Below are 20,227 nucleotides of genomic sequence, written 5' to 3' on the forward strand. Positions count from 1 at the left end.
AGTTAATAAGGACAGGAGGCTGAGATGGTAAAAAAAAAAACAAAAAAAACCCCACAACTTTACTATCTTGAAACACTAGAACTTTACATCAGGATTCTACCTGAAATTTTGTTGCCAGTTAATTCCCTTCCTAACATCTCCAGGTTTGAAGTCACTGTAAAACAGGACCCTTTGTCCTTGGGTCTAATTACTCCACATCCTACTCTGGGACTCCTTTCCCCTAACCCAGTGGTGCTCAATAGGAGCATTTGAAACTGTGTTTTGACTGAACAAAAAATTGGAGGATACTGCCAGCATTTAATGGATGAAGTACAGGAATGCTGGATGACCTTCCTGAAATGCACAGCAGGATGTTGCAAAATAACCCAAATTCTACATGGCATACAGTTCATCAAAGGGGAAAGGAGAGAAGGAGGAAAATTATTTACGTCGGAAACCAAACTTTATTTTACATGTCACTCAGTACTTACTAGAGTACACAAGAACTGAATTTTCTAGGAATACAACTATTGTGTAATTGAGAGAAACTTTACCAAGAATAGTTGGGCATTCAGAAAATCAAATCCCAGTTTGGCAATGCCACTCTTCATATTTACTAGTAAGTGGTCAGTACAACACCCCCTTGTCAGTCTACTACATGTGCAGATGTTGCATTCAGTCATTCTGTTTATAAGTACAAACCTCTGATATGTTACAATATGTTCTATCTCAAATCCAGTGACCTTCAACTCTCAGTTAGTTGCTGGACCTTTCATCAGCTCAACATATTCTAATTGAAATTTTAAATTCAGATGCTCTATCCACAACTACTCTAGTTCTTACAAGTGTACATCTACTTATGTTCTTTTTCTCTCTCTCCCTCCCCTAACAAATCTAGTTGTTCACTATTTTAGCCCTCATGTTTCAAATATAAAAGTAAGTAGAACTATTCTTACTAATAAACTCCTAAGTAGTCGTCACACCGTGATGCCCTCACACCGTCACAGGATGGCTGTGCGCACAGCAGGTGCGCGCAGGAAGGCAGGGCTGGGCTTGACGCTGCGTGCACGGCACGGAGCCTGCCTTGGAGTTCCGCCTCCTCCCGGCTCCGCGGGCAGAGCCAGGAGGAGGTGGGTCCCCTGGCTCCGGGAGGTGAGGCCTGCCTGGGGGTCCCCCGGCTCCGTGCAGCGAGGCCTGCCTGGGAGTCCTGCCTCCTCCCAGCTCCGTGTGATGAAGGGGTCCCTGATTGCAGAGGATGCAGGCTGGGCTGAGGGAACCCCCCACCGTGTACAAATTTCGTGCACTGGGCCACTAGTCTGTATTATAAAAACCCAGCGGCCCTAACACCGAAACGACCAAAGACTGCCGCGGGTGGGCAGGGCTGCAAGCACGACCCGCGCGATATCATGCGCTGGACTTGTAGTAATTGATAAAATGTTTACTAAGTGCCAGACACACTTTACATGTAAACATTTATTAACAAGTTTTGTGGAATTAGGATAAAATATTGTTAATTATAGCAAAAGAAGACTTAATCCTAAATACAAGTAAAAAAAAATTTCCAGTTATTGAAAGTATTAGTATAAATAATTTTCACCTTTTACTTGATCTATTCAAAAGAACCTTTTCCTTTAAGTCAGTGGTTCCCAAACTTATTTGGCCTAACGCCCCCTTTCCAGAAAAAATATTACTCAGCGCCCCCTGGAAATTAATTTTTTTTAAATTTTAATAGCAATTAAACAGAAAGATATATGCCCCCAAATGCACCTGTGGCCATCACCACCCCCCTGGATTGCTGCAGCGCCCACCAGGGGGCAGTAGCGCCCACTTTGGGAATCACTGCTTTAAGTCCTGGGCCAATAGGTCCAGAGTAATCCAGCGGTCACCAACCGGTGGTCCACGGACCACTGGTTGTCCGTGAGGTCCAAAAGGTTGGCGACTACTGGATTAGACTATGCAGCCATTCATGTTCTTACTTACTTAACATATGTACCAACTTTTCATATCCCTTCTTTTACCTCCCAAATTTTTGATTTGATATTCAATGTACATGTTATCCAAGGTGTTCTTTCTGCCTTGACAATCACATCTAGTCTCAAGAGTTTAAATATCACCTTTGCAGTACATTTAATCTCCATATCTAGTTCCTTCCTCTAGCCTCTCATTTCTGTCAGTAGACATTTCAAATAAAAGCCCCATATCTTCCAACCCAATTGCCCATCTTTCCATCCTAGCCCCAAATGAGCTTCAACTCCAGAGTCAATGCCAAATCTGAGGGCATGAGAGAGAGAAAATTATCAAAGCTCCCCATCTCCAACAAGACAAATTCCATATCCTTAGACAATCATTCATGTGAGCTTCAGCAAGTGTTGCTTTCCCATGCATTTTTGCCTCTGCACAAATTGCCTCTGGAGATCAGGCCACAGCTCGCGCCCCAAGTCTCACAGCCTCGCAGCTCCGCCTGGCACTGCCCCCGCACCTGCTCCACTCTCCCGCCTGCGGGGCAATTGATCAGGGCTGGGTCACCCACCCGGCTCTCTCAGCACCGGGGCCCTGCCTCTCACCACTGTCACTGGTTGCTGTCTTCAGGTGATTGCCCCCCCCCCACTGACACCCGCCTTCTTGTCCTGGTGCTGCCCGCTCACCTGCTCCACCATCCCACTGCGTCCCCGCCCTCGTTGGGGCTAGCAACACCTCCACTGCCGCCCATTGCCAGCGCCGCATCACCGACACCCGCTATGTTCTGCGCCGCCCCCTGGTGGTCAGTGCACGTCATAGCGAGCGGTCGAACAACCACCCAAGGGGACAATTTGCATATTAGGCTTTTATTATATAGGATAAAGTCTGTCTCCCCCACTAATCTATAAGCTCCTTTGGAGCAAAGATCGTGTCTATTGTTTATAACTACCCAGTCTGTGGTATTTTGTTATAGCAGCCCAAATGAACTGAAACATACTCAGTGGGTAGTCAATAAATATCAATTAATTAGCCATGAACAAAAAACACTTTTTTATTTTTATGGTTACAACTTCAAAAATAATATTTCTGATAAAATTAGTGCATTAATAATTTATAAAAACCATTTTTAGATTTTTCCACAGGTAACTATAAAACCAAGTGTGTTAAGTGAGATTTCTTGAGTGTAAATAAAAAATTGAGAATTAGAACACACTGAAAACAAAAATAAAATAAACAAAAATCTCAGAATTTTAGATGGATTCTATTTATCTTTATCCAATTGCAAAAGGCTCAGAAATTCCACTTGGATGATTATTTGATAAATGTCTCCTCCAATAAATTGTAAGCTAATTATATATTCAGCATAATCAAACCAGAATGGTGTCAATCTACATACAGAAGACTTTACAGGAAATGGAGAATTTGACTCTAACACCTCTTCTCATTCCTGGCTTTCAGAAGGCCTAGTAACATTAAACAGAAATGACTGAATGTTCTTGATATGAGTTTCTCAAAGAATTCATAATACTTACTTTGTATAAATCCTGAAATAATTTTTTTTTTAATTTGTATGTTACCAATGGCTCTTGGGGAAAACTTAACTGTAGAAAAATCTGGGCAGTTTCTATTACTAACATGATGTTCCAAAAATAAATATTAAAACAAGAAAACATTATAAAACATTTCTCTCTCATAGTTATCTCCATTCTCCCCTTTCTGAAAAATCTCTTGCTTTGTATTTAAATTCTAAAGTAGTCCCTAGGAAGAGAAGTTGGTTTCATGTTCATTCATTAAAGTAGTTCACTATTTTGATCATTTTAAAATGGATCAAAATCAAGGCTTTCTATTTAAAAATGTTGGTTTCACATATATTGCTGAAAGAAGAAATCATCTGGGTATGATATCCTGTACTGGTGAAAGTTAGTCTTCATAGAACCATAATGAAGATCATTTGGAAAGGGGGAGGATGACTAAGTTTGTTTTAATTCTCTCACGATTTCTGCTACACAGGAAAAGTCAAAGCAAAACTATAGAGAACAGACATGCAGCAGCGAGTTGCTGGAGAAAGACGGGAAACATACAGAGAAGATGGAAGATTGTTTGTTTCCCTTTATAGTATTACCATTCTTCCTTCAAAGCATCCTTTTACAATTTCCTTCCCTTGACACCACCCTTTCCTCTATCTTCATTTCTAAGCCTCAGTCACTTAATGGCTGTACCCAATTTATCCTATACTTTTCTATGAGCGATTTATCTCCCTCTCCTGTCATTATAACTATAAGGTCTTCTTGACAGAGTGAACGATCAATCTGGGAATAAGCTCTGAAAAACCCAGTGAGCTGACCAATGAGTTGTGATGTGATGGCAAAGGCAGCATAATGTGCTCTGGATAACTGAGCATTGAAACAGTCTCTAGTGTACTGTGGAGGCTAGTGATCTCTTCTCTAAGGACAAAACCCAACTGGCTAACCTATGGAATTAAGGGGCCTGGTACAGGTTCTGAAGATCTTGTAGGCCAACACCAGACACATAAGAACTAACACTAACAATCTAGGGGGAAAAGCACATCGTTTAATCAGATTACCAGCTAGAAGCATTTAATTCTAACCCATACCATTTATTATTACATGGTTCCATTAGAACAGAAACACTGGAAATATTTCCTGTCCTTTCTATAGGTAACATGATACTTTGTACAAAACGCTACTGAGATGAGTACTAATGAAAAGCACAGACAATAATATATGAAAGTGTTCTGCAAACAGTAAAATCTTATACAACTCTATATTGTTATTATTAATAATATTCTTCCCAGCATACATTGGCCTCATGTGGAAAATCCTCCATCTTTATGAATACATTCAATATTCGGAGTTAATTTCTTTTGCTTTCCAGAAAGAAAGAAAAAATACAACAAAAGAAAAAATTAGGCTCTTTATGGAAATTTAATTATAAACATAGAATACTGTATGCCACAAAGAGAAAATAAATATGACAAGGATAAAATATATGCTTAAATTAGTATATGTAGTGATATGACATCTCATATATCAAAGACCTAAAAAGCCAAGTATATAATGTTTATAAAGAACAAGAAAGAGAAAATAAGTTGCTAAAAAAAAGTATATAAACACTTTCTAAGACAACACTCATCAAAGTAAATAAAATCTTTAAATGCATATTACCTCCTGGTAAATGGTATTTGTTTTACCCAAAGGAGATAAAAATGAGCACACACAAAGAACAAGTAAGAGAGAGAAAATTCACAGAACATTACAACAAGATGATTCACCATAAAGCTTTGAAACTTGTTTTATTATAAAATAACATTTTAAGTATGTTTACTGCTCAGTAATAGTTTGTTATATGAGGAGAAGGTAGTGGAAGAACAGTAAAATAAAATGTTATGAGAACACACAAGGTCAAGGTACACTCCCTACTTCTCTTAACAAAAAATAATATGGAACTTAGAAAAACAATAGAAAAGACAGAACCACTGGGCCTAGCCTCTTGCAGTAACTATGATTAGACTATTGATCAGGGACTAGTGCTGACCTAAATAAAGAGTAACCAGTACCTAAGATGACTCATACGAATGTGCATTGTGAACAATAAGCCTCACTTGTACGAGCTTCCCTCACAGAATGGACATGTTTTCTTCCTGGATCTCTATTTAATGACCTAGAAAAACAGCTCTTAAATAAATTTAAAAATTTAGTATATATGTCTGACCTTTAGACATAGAAGATCATTTTTCATAACTATGGAACCACATTTAATTGAGTTGTATTTGGGCCAGTGATTTTTAAAACTATAATATCTTTTTTAAATTAAAATGTTTAAAAATTAGTAAAATCTTATACTACTCTATATTGTTATTAATAATATTTTATTAATTTTTCATAGCAAAAATGAAGTAGAAATTCAGCTTCTGGATGACAAAAACGACCAAATTATAATTTAAAAGACAATGGAAAGTCAAAAGAATCGAATAACTTACTGGTCTTATTTATCCATATCCTCTATTTATAATTTGCTTCTGAACTCTGATGAGGAGAATTACATACAGTTTCAAAAATACATTAATTCCCTGGCAGAAAAGCAAGAATATTCTCATGGATACTAAACTCACTGGAAAGGGTGAGTATACATTCAAGAAAAACACTGCGATAATTTAAAAACGCAATATAATAATTACTATAATTACACAGTTGTTTATCTACATACATGTAAATATTTTAATAGTACCATATCATTGTGGAAAAATAAGCATGAACATGTTATTGCCCTTTTTAGTTATAAACAATGCATTCACTTCTAAAACTTTAAGCAGCTGTTAAACTATATAACATTAAAGGCACGATTGAGTAGATAAGCAAAAGTTTGTTTCTGGGTTCTCTATTCTATTTCATTGGTTTATATGTCTGATGTTATGCCAGTACCACAGCTTTGGTAATTATAGCTTTATAGTAACTTTTGAAATCAGGAATTAGGAGTCCTTCAGGTTTGTTTGTTTTTTCTTTATTGATTAAGGTATTACATATGTGTCCTTACACCCCATTACCCGTCCCCTGCTCATGCCCTCACCTCCCTGGTGTCTGTGTCCATTGGTTATGCTTATATGCATGCATACAAGTCCTTTGGTTGATCTCTTCCCCTTACCCCCCCCCTACCTACCTTCCCTCTGAGGTTTGAAGGTCTGATCAATGCTTCTCTGTCTCTGGATCTTTTATTCTTTCTCAAAATTGTTTTGATTATTTGGTGTCCCTTGAGATTCCATATAATTTTCAGAATGGGTTTTCTATTTCTGCAGAAAACATCATTGGGATTTTGATATGGATTCAGTGAAACTGTAGGTCATTTTGGGTAGTATTGACATTTTAACCTTATTAAGTATTCTAGTCCATGATTATGAGATGTGTTTCTTTTTTATGCCTTCTTTAATTTCTTTCAGCAATATTTTATAGTTATCATTGTACAAGTCTCTCACCTCCTTGATTAATTTCTAAGCATTTTATTATTTTTTATGCTATTACAAATAAAATTGTTTCTGTACTTTCCTTTTTCAGATTATTGATTATCTATGTATAGTAAATTCTGTGCATATACTTTGTATCTGCTACATTACTGGACTAATTTATTGGTTCTAGCATTTTTTGTGTGTAAAATCTATAAGGATAACATCAGGTGCAAACAGAACATTTTACTTCTTCCCTTCCAATTTAAATGCCTTTTCCTTCTTTTTCTTGCCTAATTGCTCCAAATACAGCTTCCAGTGCTATGTTGAATAGAAGTGATGAAAGCAGGCATTTCTGCTCTTTTAAAATCTTAGAAGAAATGCTTTCAGTTTCACCATTGAGTTCAATATTTTCACTATGGATTTTCATATGAGATTTTATTAAGTTGAGGTAGTGCCCTTCTATTCACAATTTGTTGAGTGTTTTTATCATGAAAGGATGTTGAGTATTGTCAAATGTTTTTCTGCTCAACTGAGATGAGTATGTTATTTTACCTTTCATTTCTTTGATGTGGCTTATTACCTTTATCAAATATTTTATGTTGAACTATCCTTGCATTCCAAAAATAAATCCCACTTGGTCATGGTGTATAAGCCATCAGGTTTAGAACTTTATCATAAGATTTTTAATTACTATTTAATCTCCTTATAATTTATAAGTATATTCAAATTCTTTTATTTATCCATGATTTAGTTGTAGTAGGGTTTGTGTTTCTAAGAATGTGTTTATTTCATCTAGGTTATCCAACATGTTGGCATACAAATGTTCATAGAATTCTCATATAATCCTTTCTATTTCTGTAGAATTGATAGTAATATCCCCATCTTCAATTTGGTAATTTGAATCTTCTTTTCTTAGTCCATCAAAATAAGATTGTCAACTTTGTTGATCCCTTCCATTTGGTTTAGTTGATTTTCTGTTTTTCTACTCTCTATTTCATTTACCTCTGCTCTAATCTTTATTTCTTTCCCTCTGCTTCAAGATTAGTTTGTTCTTCTTTATCTAGTTCTTTACATTTTAAAGTTAGGTTGTTGATTTGAGCTCTTCCAATTAATATATTAGTATATATATATATCAATTAAATATATTAATTAAAGATTCAATATAGCAATATATTGATTGATATATTTATGGTAGCTTGAAATATATATATTTGATTTTAGAGAGGAAGGGAGAGTGAGAGAGAAACATCAATGATGACAGAGAATCACTGATTGGCTGTCTTTCTTGTTTTTTTTTTAATTTAACTATTTATAGCAATAAATTTTACCATTTATTGCTTTCGCTGATGTCATAAGTTTTGTTGTGTTTTTGTTTTCATTTATCTTTAAGTATGTTCTAATTTCCCTTGTGATTTCTTCTTTGATCCACTAGTTGCATAAGAGCGTATTGTTTAATTTGACAAATTCATGAATTTTCCAGTTTCATCCTGTTACTGATTTCTAACTTATACCATTATGCTCAGGAAAAATACTTTGTATATCTAGCTTTAAAATCTATTGAAAGTTAATTTATGGCCTAACATATGGTCTATACTGAAAAATATCTAATGTGCATCTGAGACAAGAATGTACGCTGTTGTTGTTGTGTAGAATATTCTATGTAGGTCTGTTAGATCTAGTTAGTTTATTAAGTTCTCTATTTCCTTATTTATATTCTGTCTGGTTGTTCTATAGACTATTGTGAGTGGGGTATTGAAGTATCTAACTATTGTTGTAATACTATTTCTCCCTTCAATTATGTAAGTTTTTGTTTCATATATTTTCCTGATCTGACCTTAGATTTATGCATCTAATGGTTACATTGATAATGGTTATATCTTCTTGCTATATTGAATCTTTAATTAATATATTTATTAATATATAACATGCTCTTCTGATTTTATTAAAATTCTCTTTCCATTGCTATTTAATTAAAAATTAAGCTGAGACTCTAGGAAGACTATTAAAAAGAAAAACAACTTTACATTTCATAATTATCTGTGTATCTAAATTGTGCAAAAGAAAAAAATACTGATGCTGATTTCAAAGCACCTCAATGTTCTATAATTGACTTTGTAACAAGTAAATTACATAAACAAAGTTATGATACACTACACCCTTTTTTATCTGTTTTATATTTGAGATGGATCGTTTATTAGAGAGAGGAGGATGGAGAAACATAAAACATAAGTGTTAACTAGGGGATTCTAATGAGAAAAGGAATAAAATTCTAGACTATACCAATTTTCAGAATTGTCAAGTGAAATGTTTTACTATTATATTATTCATTAATATTTAATAGCATCAATCATCAGAGTCAAACCCAGCGTTGTTCACACCAGCTGGAGAGAGCCAGCTACACCAAATTTCTTCCTAATGCTACACTCAGTGACATCAGGGTGGTAGCTTGAAATGGGCCATACTAGGAATATAGAAATCATGGAAATCTGCAAACAAAATAAATCAGGGGTTTTGTCTTTTTAAATCCACACCCTCTCCTGGCCCTCAGCAAGGTGTTAAATATATACCAGTGCAACACTGGAAATATCACACTCCAGAAGGTATTTTGATACAAAGGTCACTTAAATAGCTACATGATTTTTTAAGACAGAAACATTTTTCAAATAAAATAAAATGTAAAATGAAAATTTGCTTCAAAGAGGCCTATAAAAAATAACAGAAAGGAGCTCCTCCTGTAAGCTCCCTGAGATGACCTCTAAAAATAGTTCGCTATTTGCTTGATTCAGAAAACTGCACAAAATCATTTAAATCAAGAGGTTCAAATTTTCATTTTAAGAAAGTCCATGAAACTGCCCAGGTCATCAAGGTTATGCCCAACCGGAAAGCCACCAAGTACCTTAAGGATGTCACTTTACAGAAGCAATGTGTGAGATTCCATTGTTACAATGATGAAGTTGGTAGGTGTAGGGCAGGACACAGAGTTGGTGGCCCAAAGAGAGTGCTGAATTTTTGCTGCACATGCTTAAAAATGTAGAGAGCAATGCTGAACTTAAGGCTGTAGATGTAGATTCTCGATCATGAACACACCCAGGTAAACAAAGCTCCCAAGATTTGGCGCAGAACTTGGAGACCTCATGGTCAGATTAACCCATACATAAACTCTCCCTGCATGTTGACATAATCCTTACTGAAAAAGAGCAGATTGTTCCTAAACCAGAACAGGAGTTTACACAGAAAAAAAAAAAAATTATGAAAAGAAAACACTAAATCTAGAAAATCTATTCCATCTGAAATTTTAATAGTTCTTTAAAATTGAATGCATCACCCTACAGGTGCTATAGCACTGGTTCTATCTCTTAGAAAAGTCCCTAACTTTTTCAATAACTTGAGTTAAAACAAAATAAATTAAACTCCTCTTCTCTGTTATCAATCAACCTTAAATATTTAAAGAGAGCAAGCATATAGTCTCAATACTTTCTCTTTTATGTTTACTCTCCATTAAAGATTATAAAGATTTTCAAGTAAAACAAGTGAAATACTGCTAATGATATTTTTAAAAAATCCATTATACAGAGTACAATAAATTTTTTATAAAGAAAATGATCATATATGATATCATAAGAACTTTGGAGAATCTAGTAATTATGAAGTATTAAAATTTTACAATAGTAAAATAGATAAGATACTATACATACTTTGAATATTTATAAACACAACCTTACAACCTTGGCCTGATGTTTATCATAACCTATTTTGCATCAGTTTAGATCAGTTCACTTTCTCTGCCCTAGTGTCTGTTCCTTCACCAGGTTTTTTAATTACTTCATCAGACTGGGCCTGCCATTCTGAGGCTGGAATCATAGGAAAGTCGTGGGCCAGAGTAGGTACCTCAGTACCCACGGACATTCCTTTTGTTGGTGTCTTCATCCAGTTTACTTGGACTTTTATATATTCACTTAAAAATCATTAAAAACTAACCATGTTGTAGACCTAACTAGGCAGTGAAGATATAATGGCAAATAAGATAAATATGTTCATGACTTCATGGAGAGCAGTCTGCTGCAAGAGATGTCATTAAACAAATAATCTCGTAAAAATTACAATTATAAATTATCTAAGTGCTATGAAAGAAAAGTATATGACTCCATGAATGTGTAACAGAGAGACCCACTTTCTCTGGAAACTCAGAAAAAGTTTCCCTGAGAAAATTAAATTTGACTCAAGACCTAAGGGATGGTGATAAGGACAGTTCCAAGCAGAGAAAGGAGTACTTTTCCACTTGCAGACATGTTGGCTCCTTCTTTGCTGAAATTTTTATTTCTGTATTTGCTGTCTCTTGGCATTTTTCTCTTGAATTTTAATGTATTAGCTATCAATCCTGACCTTCTATCCCCATAATAATAACAGCAAATGTTTATGAAACACATACTACTTGGAAGATAACACTCTAAGCAATTTATATACACAAACTCATCTAATCCTCATAGTGACTATACTGAGGTAGGTTATATTTCCCCATTTTATAGATGAGGAATCTGAGGCACAACCATGAGAAGTTACTTGTCTAAAATTACGAAGCTGCTGGTACTCATCTTGCATGTTCCCTATCTCCATCATAACTTATCACTCCAAGCCACCAAGCTAAATTAGCACTACTAATGCTAAAGAATACCAAATCTCCTACATCCTCCAAACTGCCACCATCTTCAATTAGGCTGGATCATGCTTATTTTCTCTAGTTTTCAGAAATAAGGAATAAAAAATTGACCATGGTAGCCTACATTCAAACATCTCCAGGAACAAGAAAAATGTTCTTAGAAAAAGTAATACATTCTTACAAAGTGATTGATTCAGAAAATGAAATAATAAAAACTGGTCAAGGAGAAAGAATTATATTTATTTAATTCCTTCTGTACCTCTCAAGGGAGATGAAGAGGAATTTTTTTTTTAAATCAATCTCATGTTTTGCATGTATTTGCAAAGCTAAAATAATATATAGTAAATTGGCTAGGATGCAAAAGAAACTCCCAAAATCAATTATTTTCTTTAGGTAAGCATCTTTTTAAAAAAATTTTTTTAAAGGAAAAAAATTACTATTAGGTGACCAAGGCCTCACTCAAAACTATATCTACATTTTTTTTAAGTTCTTGTTATGACCAAAAGTTTAATTTACAATTCACCATTGAAGGTGATGTGAAAAACAGTAATTAAGTGGGCGATTGATACAAGTGAGTGTGTGACTCATTGCTTGCAAAGGAAAATGATTTTGGGGAAAAGGCTCAGGAAGAGAAAAAGCAAATAATGGATCTGCAAGAAATGCAGACCTTTCCTGTCCAAGGACTGTCACCAGTTCTTTATTACTTGAAGATTAAGGGAATAGTGAATAAAGCTGTCTGCCAGACAGCAGAAAAGGTAAGAAATAACATTGTCTCTAAGTGTACCTCACATAAAAGTATTCAGAAATACATTCATAAAATTAAACTTTAAATAAAAAGTTACTAGAAAACCCAACTCAAATCTGAACAATGGAAATGTCAAAATAAAACAATATTACATTTGTCAGGAACTTGAACAGAATGAAACAGCAGGGTAGGTCAAGCTGTAGGCTGTCTATAATTTTATTCCACTTTGTTTTAGAAAAACCACAGATCCAATAATGATTTAGTAGGAGACTTAGTGGCGTTTGTTTGTATTTGGTTGTTTTTCTACTTCATGGGTCAGTGTAAAATAAATTTGTTTTTTACTTTTAGGTTTCACCAAATTTATGCAATTTCTTTCTCATTCCATAGGTCAAATACAAGCCATTTAATTGAGTTTTACTTCTTTACTAACTGCCCCACCCTTCTCATATATATCTCAAGTATCTATAAAACTATAATGTGCTAATTAGACCAGACAACCAAACGACCTTCCAGATGTCATTCCAGACGTCCTTCCGGATGAAGCTGCAGCAGCAGGGGCCAAGGCAGAGGTGGTTAGAGGCAATCAGGCTGGCAGGTGAGCAGTTAGGGGCGATCAGGCAGGCAGGCAGAGAGGTTAGGGGTGATCAGGCAGGCAGGCGAGCAGTTAGGAGCCAGCGGTCCCGGATTGCGAGAGGGTGCAAGCTGGGCTGAGGGATCCCCCCCCCCCATGCACAAATTTCGTGCACCAGGCCTCTAGTATCGTATAATAGAGGCCCAGCACACGAAATCATGTGCCCTGCCCACCTGCACCTCGCCCACCCGCCCACCACCCTGCTGTGCTCGCAGCCCCACCCAACCACGCATGCCTCACTGCACCCACCTCACCATGCCCACCGCGCTCACTGCCCCGCCCACCCACGCACACCTCACCATGCCCCCTGCGCCTGCCACCCCACTGGTCACCAGCCTTGCTGCAATCGGAGCCTATGGGCTGCGGGGGGAGGGACCGAGGTGCTCCATGCGTTCCAGCCACTGGCCTTTTATAATATAGATATTTATATATACTTTATAAAAAAAAACATTTAGGTAAGGATATTGTTATCCTTGCATTATGAATCTTAAAGACAATGAAGAGAATTTCATTTTGATGAAGTCATTTTTAACAGGTTTTATCCAACTTAATTTTTTTAACTAAATTCTTTAACTTAAGTTTTCAAATGTATTGTAGCGTCCCTACTATGTATGCGACAGCACTGAGCTAGATGTTTAATACAAATTATCTATTTAAGAATACTAGGTTTATTTTGTTATATACTGCCTGAAGATAATGAAACAGAGTATTGTTGTAAAGAAACCTAAGTTATATGACTGATGGGCTTATACATGAGCAACATCCAGACATTCTAGCATACCTTATGCATATAGCTCAGAACTTAGTTCATGAAAACTGTGCGATCTAATTTGAAGAAGTCTCAAAAAAAAATTAAGAACTCTGTGTGTGCATGATCACACATGCATGTTAGATAAGAGATTCAAACTTGGGCAGTTTAATTCAAGAAGCAAGGTATGACTTTTAAAATTAAAATGATTGATTTAGATAATAACAGTAGTTTCTAGAATAAGAGATCATATTTCTAAAGTCAGCAAGATAAAAATTATCAGCTTTAATTATAAATAACATTTGAAAAAAAATTACTATAATAAAGATTTTTTTTCCCATTTGTAAATATGCATAATTTTCAGGAGGTTTCTAACTTTTTGTTTTTGGCTATCATATTACCTAACATTTTTGTGACCTCTTTATAGATATTAAAACATTTTCATATTTCAGACCTCATATAATCCTGCCAGCAATACTATAAGTAACTCAGGTGTGATTATTAATATTATGTATTAATATTAACACTATGGGTGGTATTAATACCAGATAGTCAAACATTTTTCTAGATTTTTTTCTGTGAAGGTGTTTTGCTTTTTTTTAAAATGAGGTTAACATTTAAATTGTTGGATCGGGTAAAGCAGATTACCCTCCATAATGTGGGTGGGCTTTATGGAATCTAATGGGAAACTTTAATAGAGCAAAGACTGACTCCTGGAACAAAAGGAGTTCCGCCAGAAAACTGCCTTTGGACTCAAACAGCAACCCTTACCTGGGTCTCCAGCCTGCCAACCTAATATGCAGATTTTAGACTTATTAACCCTCTATAATCATGTGAATCAATTCCTTAAAAATAAATAAATGAATCATTCTCTCTCTCTCTCTCTCTCTCTCTCTCTCAAGAAAAGAAAAATTCAGATCTTTACCTTTGTCTCCAGTCATTCCTGAAAAGATGCAAAAATTCTCAAGGAGATGAAAAGTAGAATTCAGTTTCCATAGCCTACCACTTAGCCAGTCTAATGTTCTTTTTCTTTTAAAATATTTATCTGACAAAACTAATCAGCTCTGGAAAACAGTTTGGCAGATCCTCAAAAAGTTAAGCATAGAGTTGTCATCTATTTCACGCCTAGGTATATACTCAAGAGAATTGAAAACATATTGTCCACACAAAAAGCTGTACATGAATGTTCATAGCAGCATTATTCACAGTAGCCAAAATGTAAAAACATAAATGTCATAAGTTGAAGAATAGATTTTTTTAAAAAGTGATACATCCATACAACAAAATGATTCAGGGATAAAATGAAACAGAGATTCGTGCTACAATGTAGATAAATCTTGAAAACATGCTAAGTAAAAAAAAGCAGATGCAAAAGCTACATATTGTATAAATCCATTTATATCAAACTAGAAGCCTAGTGCATGTATTCGTGCACCGGTGGGGTCCCTCAGCCTGGCCTGAGCCCTCTCGCAATCCAGGACCCCTTGGGGGATGTCGGACTGCCGGTTTCAGCATAATCCCCACAGTTGGGCTGAAACTGGCAGTCCGACATCCCCAACAGATGTAGCAGTGCTTGAAGCAGCAGGCGGCTGGGGAAAGGCCCGAGCTGGGGCGGGCGCCACACCGCTCCCGCTCATCCTGGCTCCCACTCATCCTGGCGCCACTCGGTAGCACTACCATGAAGGCGGGAGAGGCTCACACCACAGCAGCTGTGCTTGCCAGCCATGAGCCCGGCTTCTGGTTGAGCGGCGCTCCCACTGGGAGAGCGCACTGACCACCAGGGACAGCTCCTGTGTTAAGTGTCAGCCCCCTGTGGTCAGTGTGCATCACAGCTACCGGTCAAGCGATCGATCAGCCATTTAGGCTTTTATATATATAGATGTCCATATTAGGCAAATCCATACAAACAAAAAAATAGATTAACGGTTGTCAGAAGTAAAAAAAAAAAGGGGGGGGGTGGAGACAATAGCCCAGTCTGCATGGCTCAGTGGTTGAGTGATAACCTATGAACCAGGAGGTCAAGATTCGATTCCCAGTCGAGGCACATGCCCAGGTTGCAGGGCTCAATCCCCAGTATGGGGCATACAAAAGGCTGCCTATCAATGATTTTCTCTCATTACTGATGTTTCTATCTCTCTCCCCCTCTCTGAAATGAATAAAAATATGTTAAGAAAATTTTTTCAAAAAGGAAGACAATAGAGAGTGAATACTTTCAAGTATGGAGTTTCATAATAGAGTGATGAACACATTCCTGAACTAGGCAGTGGTGATCATTGCAAAATCTTGTGAATATGCTAAAATCCAATGAGTCACACCACTTAAAATTGTGAATATTAAGATAAGCAAATTATATCACAATTTAAAAATAAAAACAAATGAACTTACCTGCCCTTTTTGTGGTGCCAAACAACGAACAACTTCATCCACCATTACTGGAATATGTAGTTTACCCATAGCTTCAGAATCTCTGTCTTGAGATCTGTGAAACTCATGAGCTCCAGCTTGATCTGTTTGCTCCTGGGATTCATATTCATCATATCTTTCTGATGTAGCATGTATCCTTTTAACACCTAAATTAAATATGCCAGCTTCCAACCAACATGAAAGACATTCTTTATAGGTTCTACGAAAGTATGGATAGCGAAGCATTCTGTAGGTCAACAAATCTAGAAAAAAAATGTTAAATATCATGATTGTTGGATTTTTTAAAAGGATGTTATAATACTTGGGAAAAAGCAAATTAGTATATAATAATTACCACACAAAAATGTGTAAGACTCATCATCTCAAACAAGTGTGAGTAATCTCCTTATATAAAGCAAGGAACCTAAAACAATTTAAGAAACAATCTGAAAATGTAATTTTTAATGTAGCCTAATTAACCCCAAGACCATTAATATTTTAACCATCAGAAATGTGAAAATTAATTATTTAGTTGTCATTTTTCTGAAATATACTTTTTTGAATTTTAGTAGAGTCTAAAGAACAAGTTCAATGCATTAGAACTGTTTATTTGAAAAAGATATCTGGATGACCAAACGGATTATAAATATTATCCTATGTTAGGTTTAGGTGGTCTTTTATTTCAAGCTCTTCTATTTGTTTTACTCATAATACCAAGATTTCATCTTCAATTTAACTTTGAGAAAAGACTATGCATGTACATCTAAAATAAAGGGAGGTGTTCAGTGTCCCAGAAAAGTAAAAATCTCACAATTTTACCATGAATACTCTCTGATATCATGTCACCATGACCTATTTCATGAAGTACTTTTCAATCTAAACCAACCTATCTAATAAAGAGGGAATATGCTAATTGACCCTCACACCATGCTAATTGACTGCCATGCCCTCAAAGATGGCAGCGCCCAGTCCCCTCAGGTCCGCAGGGGCTGCAGGTGTGCAGCAAGGCCAGGCCCGCCCGTGCACCTGCCTCCGGAGTCCCCCAGTCCCCCCAGCACCGGCCTGAGGCACAGGCAAGCCTCGGCTTTCGGCTGCCCAGCTGCCCAGGCCCAGCCCGAGAAGCAGGTAACTAGGGCCGGCTGAGGCTTGCACTGCCGGCAGTGGCAGCAGCAGAGGTGTGATGGGGCGTCGCCTTCCCGTGATTGCCGGGTTGCCTCCTGCCCCTGAAGGCTCCCAGACTGTGAGAGGGGGCAGGCTGTGCTGAGGGACCCTCCCCCCTCCAGTGCATGAATTTTCATGCACCGGGCCTCTGGTCTATACTAATAATAGAGGAATATGCAAATTGTCTGGATGCCGTCACAGTAACAGTAATGACCAACGGGCTGCGTGGAGTCAACAGGCCAGCAGGGGGGTTAGTGAGGGACGACCAAACAACTGAACAGCAGGTTGCATGGGGCAACCAGGTAGGCTGGGGGGTTAGTGAGGGATGATCAAATGACTGAACAGCAGGCTGCGTGGGGTGTCCAGGCCGACAGGGGGGCAGTTGGGGGCAACCAGGCTGGCAGGGGGGGCAGTTGGGGGCGATCAGGCAGGTAGACAGGTGAGCAGTTAGGAGCCAGTGGTCCTGGATTGTGAGAGGGATGTCCGACTGCCGGTTTAAGCCTGATCCCTGGGATTGGGCCGAAACTGGCAGTCAGGCATCCCCTGAGGGATCCTGGATTGGAAAGGGTGCAGGCTGGGCTGAGGGGAACTCCTCCCCACCCCACCATGCATGAATTTCATGCACTGGGCCTCTAGTAACTTTGTAAACACTAAGCTGAGCATACTTTGCCATGTCATAACCACCACTGCTTTAATTATCAGTCCCTTGACCTTAAATAAATAAATAAATAAAATAAAAAGTTGATACATCCTTCACTTTTTCATACTTGCTCTATTTTATTCTGCAATATGTAACTCTTTAAAACACAGAAGGAATGTAAGTGTATTAATAGAAGATCTATTGAAAACATTGTTTTTTTACTCAATTGGTTGTAAACAACACTTCTGATGTGAAATACTTCAGTAAGTAACAAATTAACACCTCTCTCCCTTCCTCATGGAATATGAGTCATTTAAGAGTAAGACCCACACCTTTATAGCCACAAAATTAGATGCGCACTAGGTGCTTAATGTTTTCTGAAAAGAAAATAAATGGATGGATAAATTCCAGATTCTACAGAATTAACATTTTTATCACAGTTTGCTTTAGAAAATTTCATTTGTGTGACAAACCTTACAAAAAGACACTTTCTCGAAATACTTAAAAAAACACATAAAGCCCACTTAAATATGCCTTCCTTCAGTTTTGCATTAGAAAATGAAGAATAATGTTAAAAAGCTAATCACATGTAATAACTAGAGAAGAAATATAAATATACCTATCTCTACATATTTAATATTATGTAAATATAATATCAACTAGATGTTACCTTGAGGATAACATGTCAACTTTACCAAATTCATAATACACAGAATTATGTGGCAAATGTGGCACAGGAAATATATGGCAAAAAAAAATTATATATATATATATATGAAATGAGAGTTTTAAGTAAAACTAGATTGTTCAGCAGTAACAAATTAGCCAAATGAATAATTATGCTTTATGTTTGCCAGATAGTGTATACAAGTAAACTCAACCACCCTTTAACTTAGTATTTCTTACATTTTTTACAAAATAAAAGCTCACATTTATTGAGCACTTACTAAGTACCATTAATAATTCTAAACAGCCCTAACCGGTTTGGCTCAGTGGATGGAGCATCGGCCTGCGGACTGAGGGGTCCCAGGTTCGATTCTGGTCAGGGGCATGTACCTGGGTTGCAGGAACATCCCCAGTAGGGGGCATGCAAGAGGCAGCTGAATTGATGTTTCTCTCTCATCAATGCTTCTAACTTCTATCCCTCTCCCTCTCCCTTCCTCTCTAAAAAAAAAATCAATAAAATATATTTACAAAAAAAATAATTCTAAACACACCACATGTACTAACTCATTCAATCCTTACTACTCTTAGAGGTAGGAACTATTATTCCCATTGTAAAGATGAGGAAAACAAATAAACACTGTGTGAGAAGGTCAGATAGCTCTAGAGCCAGAAAGCTATAAGTGTTAACTCCAGCATTCTATCCCCAGAGCCTGTCATTTTAACCTCTATGCTATAAACATAGAGACCACTGGCTCTATTTAATACACTTATGTAACTGAAGAGCACTTTAATTATATTGACTAACTATTGTGGTATCTCATAAATTATATTCTTTTGTTTTTTTAAGGAGCCAATATCCTATTGCTTGGTCCTACTCCACCTGGAAATACAGTATACTGTGGGGTACTCAACAGAGAACATACAATATATAGGTCTAAATAGTGCAATCTGGAGTATTTAAACAATCTAAATCGTATGTTCAGACTTCAATAATGTTTAAAAAAACAAAACATCAATTCTAATATAGGAATCAGAACAACCTGGGACAAAGCAAGTAGGATAGGAAAAAAAAAATGCTGCCTTTGCCAGCAATTAATTCTTTTCTTCTATATTCAATTTCTATTTACTCAACTATGTTCAAAATACAAAGCCTTAGGATTTTATTATGCACCAATTGGCTACTAAAATGGGTTAACATGGAGTAAGGGCCAAAATACTTTTCTTCTTTGGGTGTTTCCTTGAATACCTTGGAAGGAGGTAAACTCCAAAGTTCCTTCTCTGTCCTCTGCAGCCCAGTCTCCTACCAGAACCCCAAAAGCACTGGGGCGGTCCTCCAAGAACCGGCCACCCCCAACATGATTTAAGGCAACATATGTACCCTCTGGTCCCAGCAAGAAAGCAGGGGGTCCGGAAACCTGGCCCAATTCGTGGCTTCCTAAGCCATTTAACTTTCCTTTGCCAGCAAAGTTCAGCTTAGCTGTTTGAGACCACGGAATTGGGCAGGTTACTCTTTTAATGGTCGAAGCACAAAGGTGAGCGGTACTGCTTCCTCAGTGGGACTAACCATTGCCATCATCGCAGTCAGTTTTCCCCGCAGAGAAAACTTTTGAAAACTTAATTCCTGAACCCGGAGACGCACCGGAACGCAGAGAAAGTGAAAGTTCTAAAGAGAAGGGGG

At 37.1% G+C, this 20,227-nt stretch overlaps 1 protein-coding gene across 3 annotated transcripts in view; it reads right to left on the reverse strand.

Annotated features, from left to right (window-relative positions):
- METTL15 (methyltransferase like 15) overlaps positions 1 to 20,227 on the reverse strand; it is a 177,439-nt gene that overhangs the window by 154,704 nt on the left and 2,508 nt on the right. For all 3 annotated transcript variants that reach the window (XM_014545220.1, XM_005873075.2, XM_005873076.2), the window contains one exon: positions 16,065 to 16,345. In XM_014545220.1, the coding sequence (XP_014400706.1) occupies positions 16,065 to 16,328 (264 nt within the window). In that variant the 5' untranslated portion in view covers positions 16,329 to 16,345. The remainder of the gene's footprint in view (positions 1 to 16,064; positions 16,346 to 20,227) is intronic.

This window comes from Myotis brandtii, unplaced genomic scaffold (genome assembly GCF_000412655.1).
Source record: "Myotis brandtii unplaced genomic scaffold, ASM41265v1 scaffold399, whole genome shotgun sequence".
In the NCBI taxonomy this organism is placed as follows: Eukaryota; Metazoa; Chordata; class Mammalia; order Chiroptera; family Vespertilionidae; genus Myotis; species Myotis brandtii.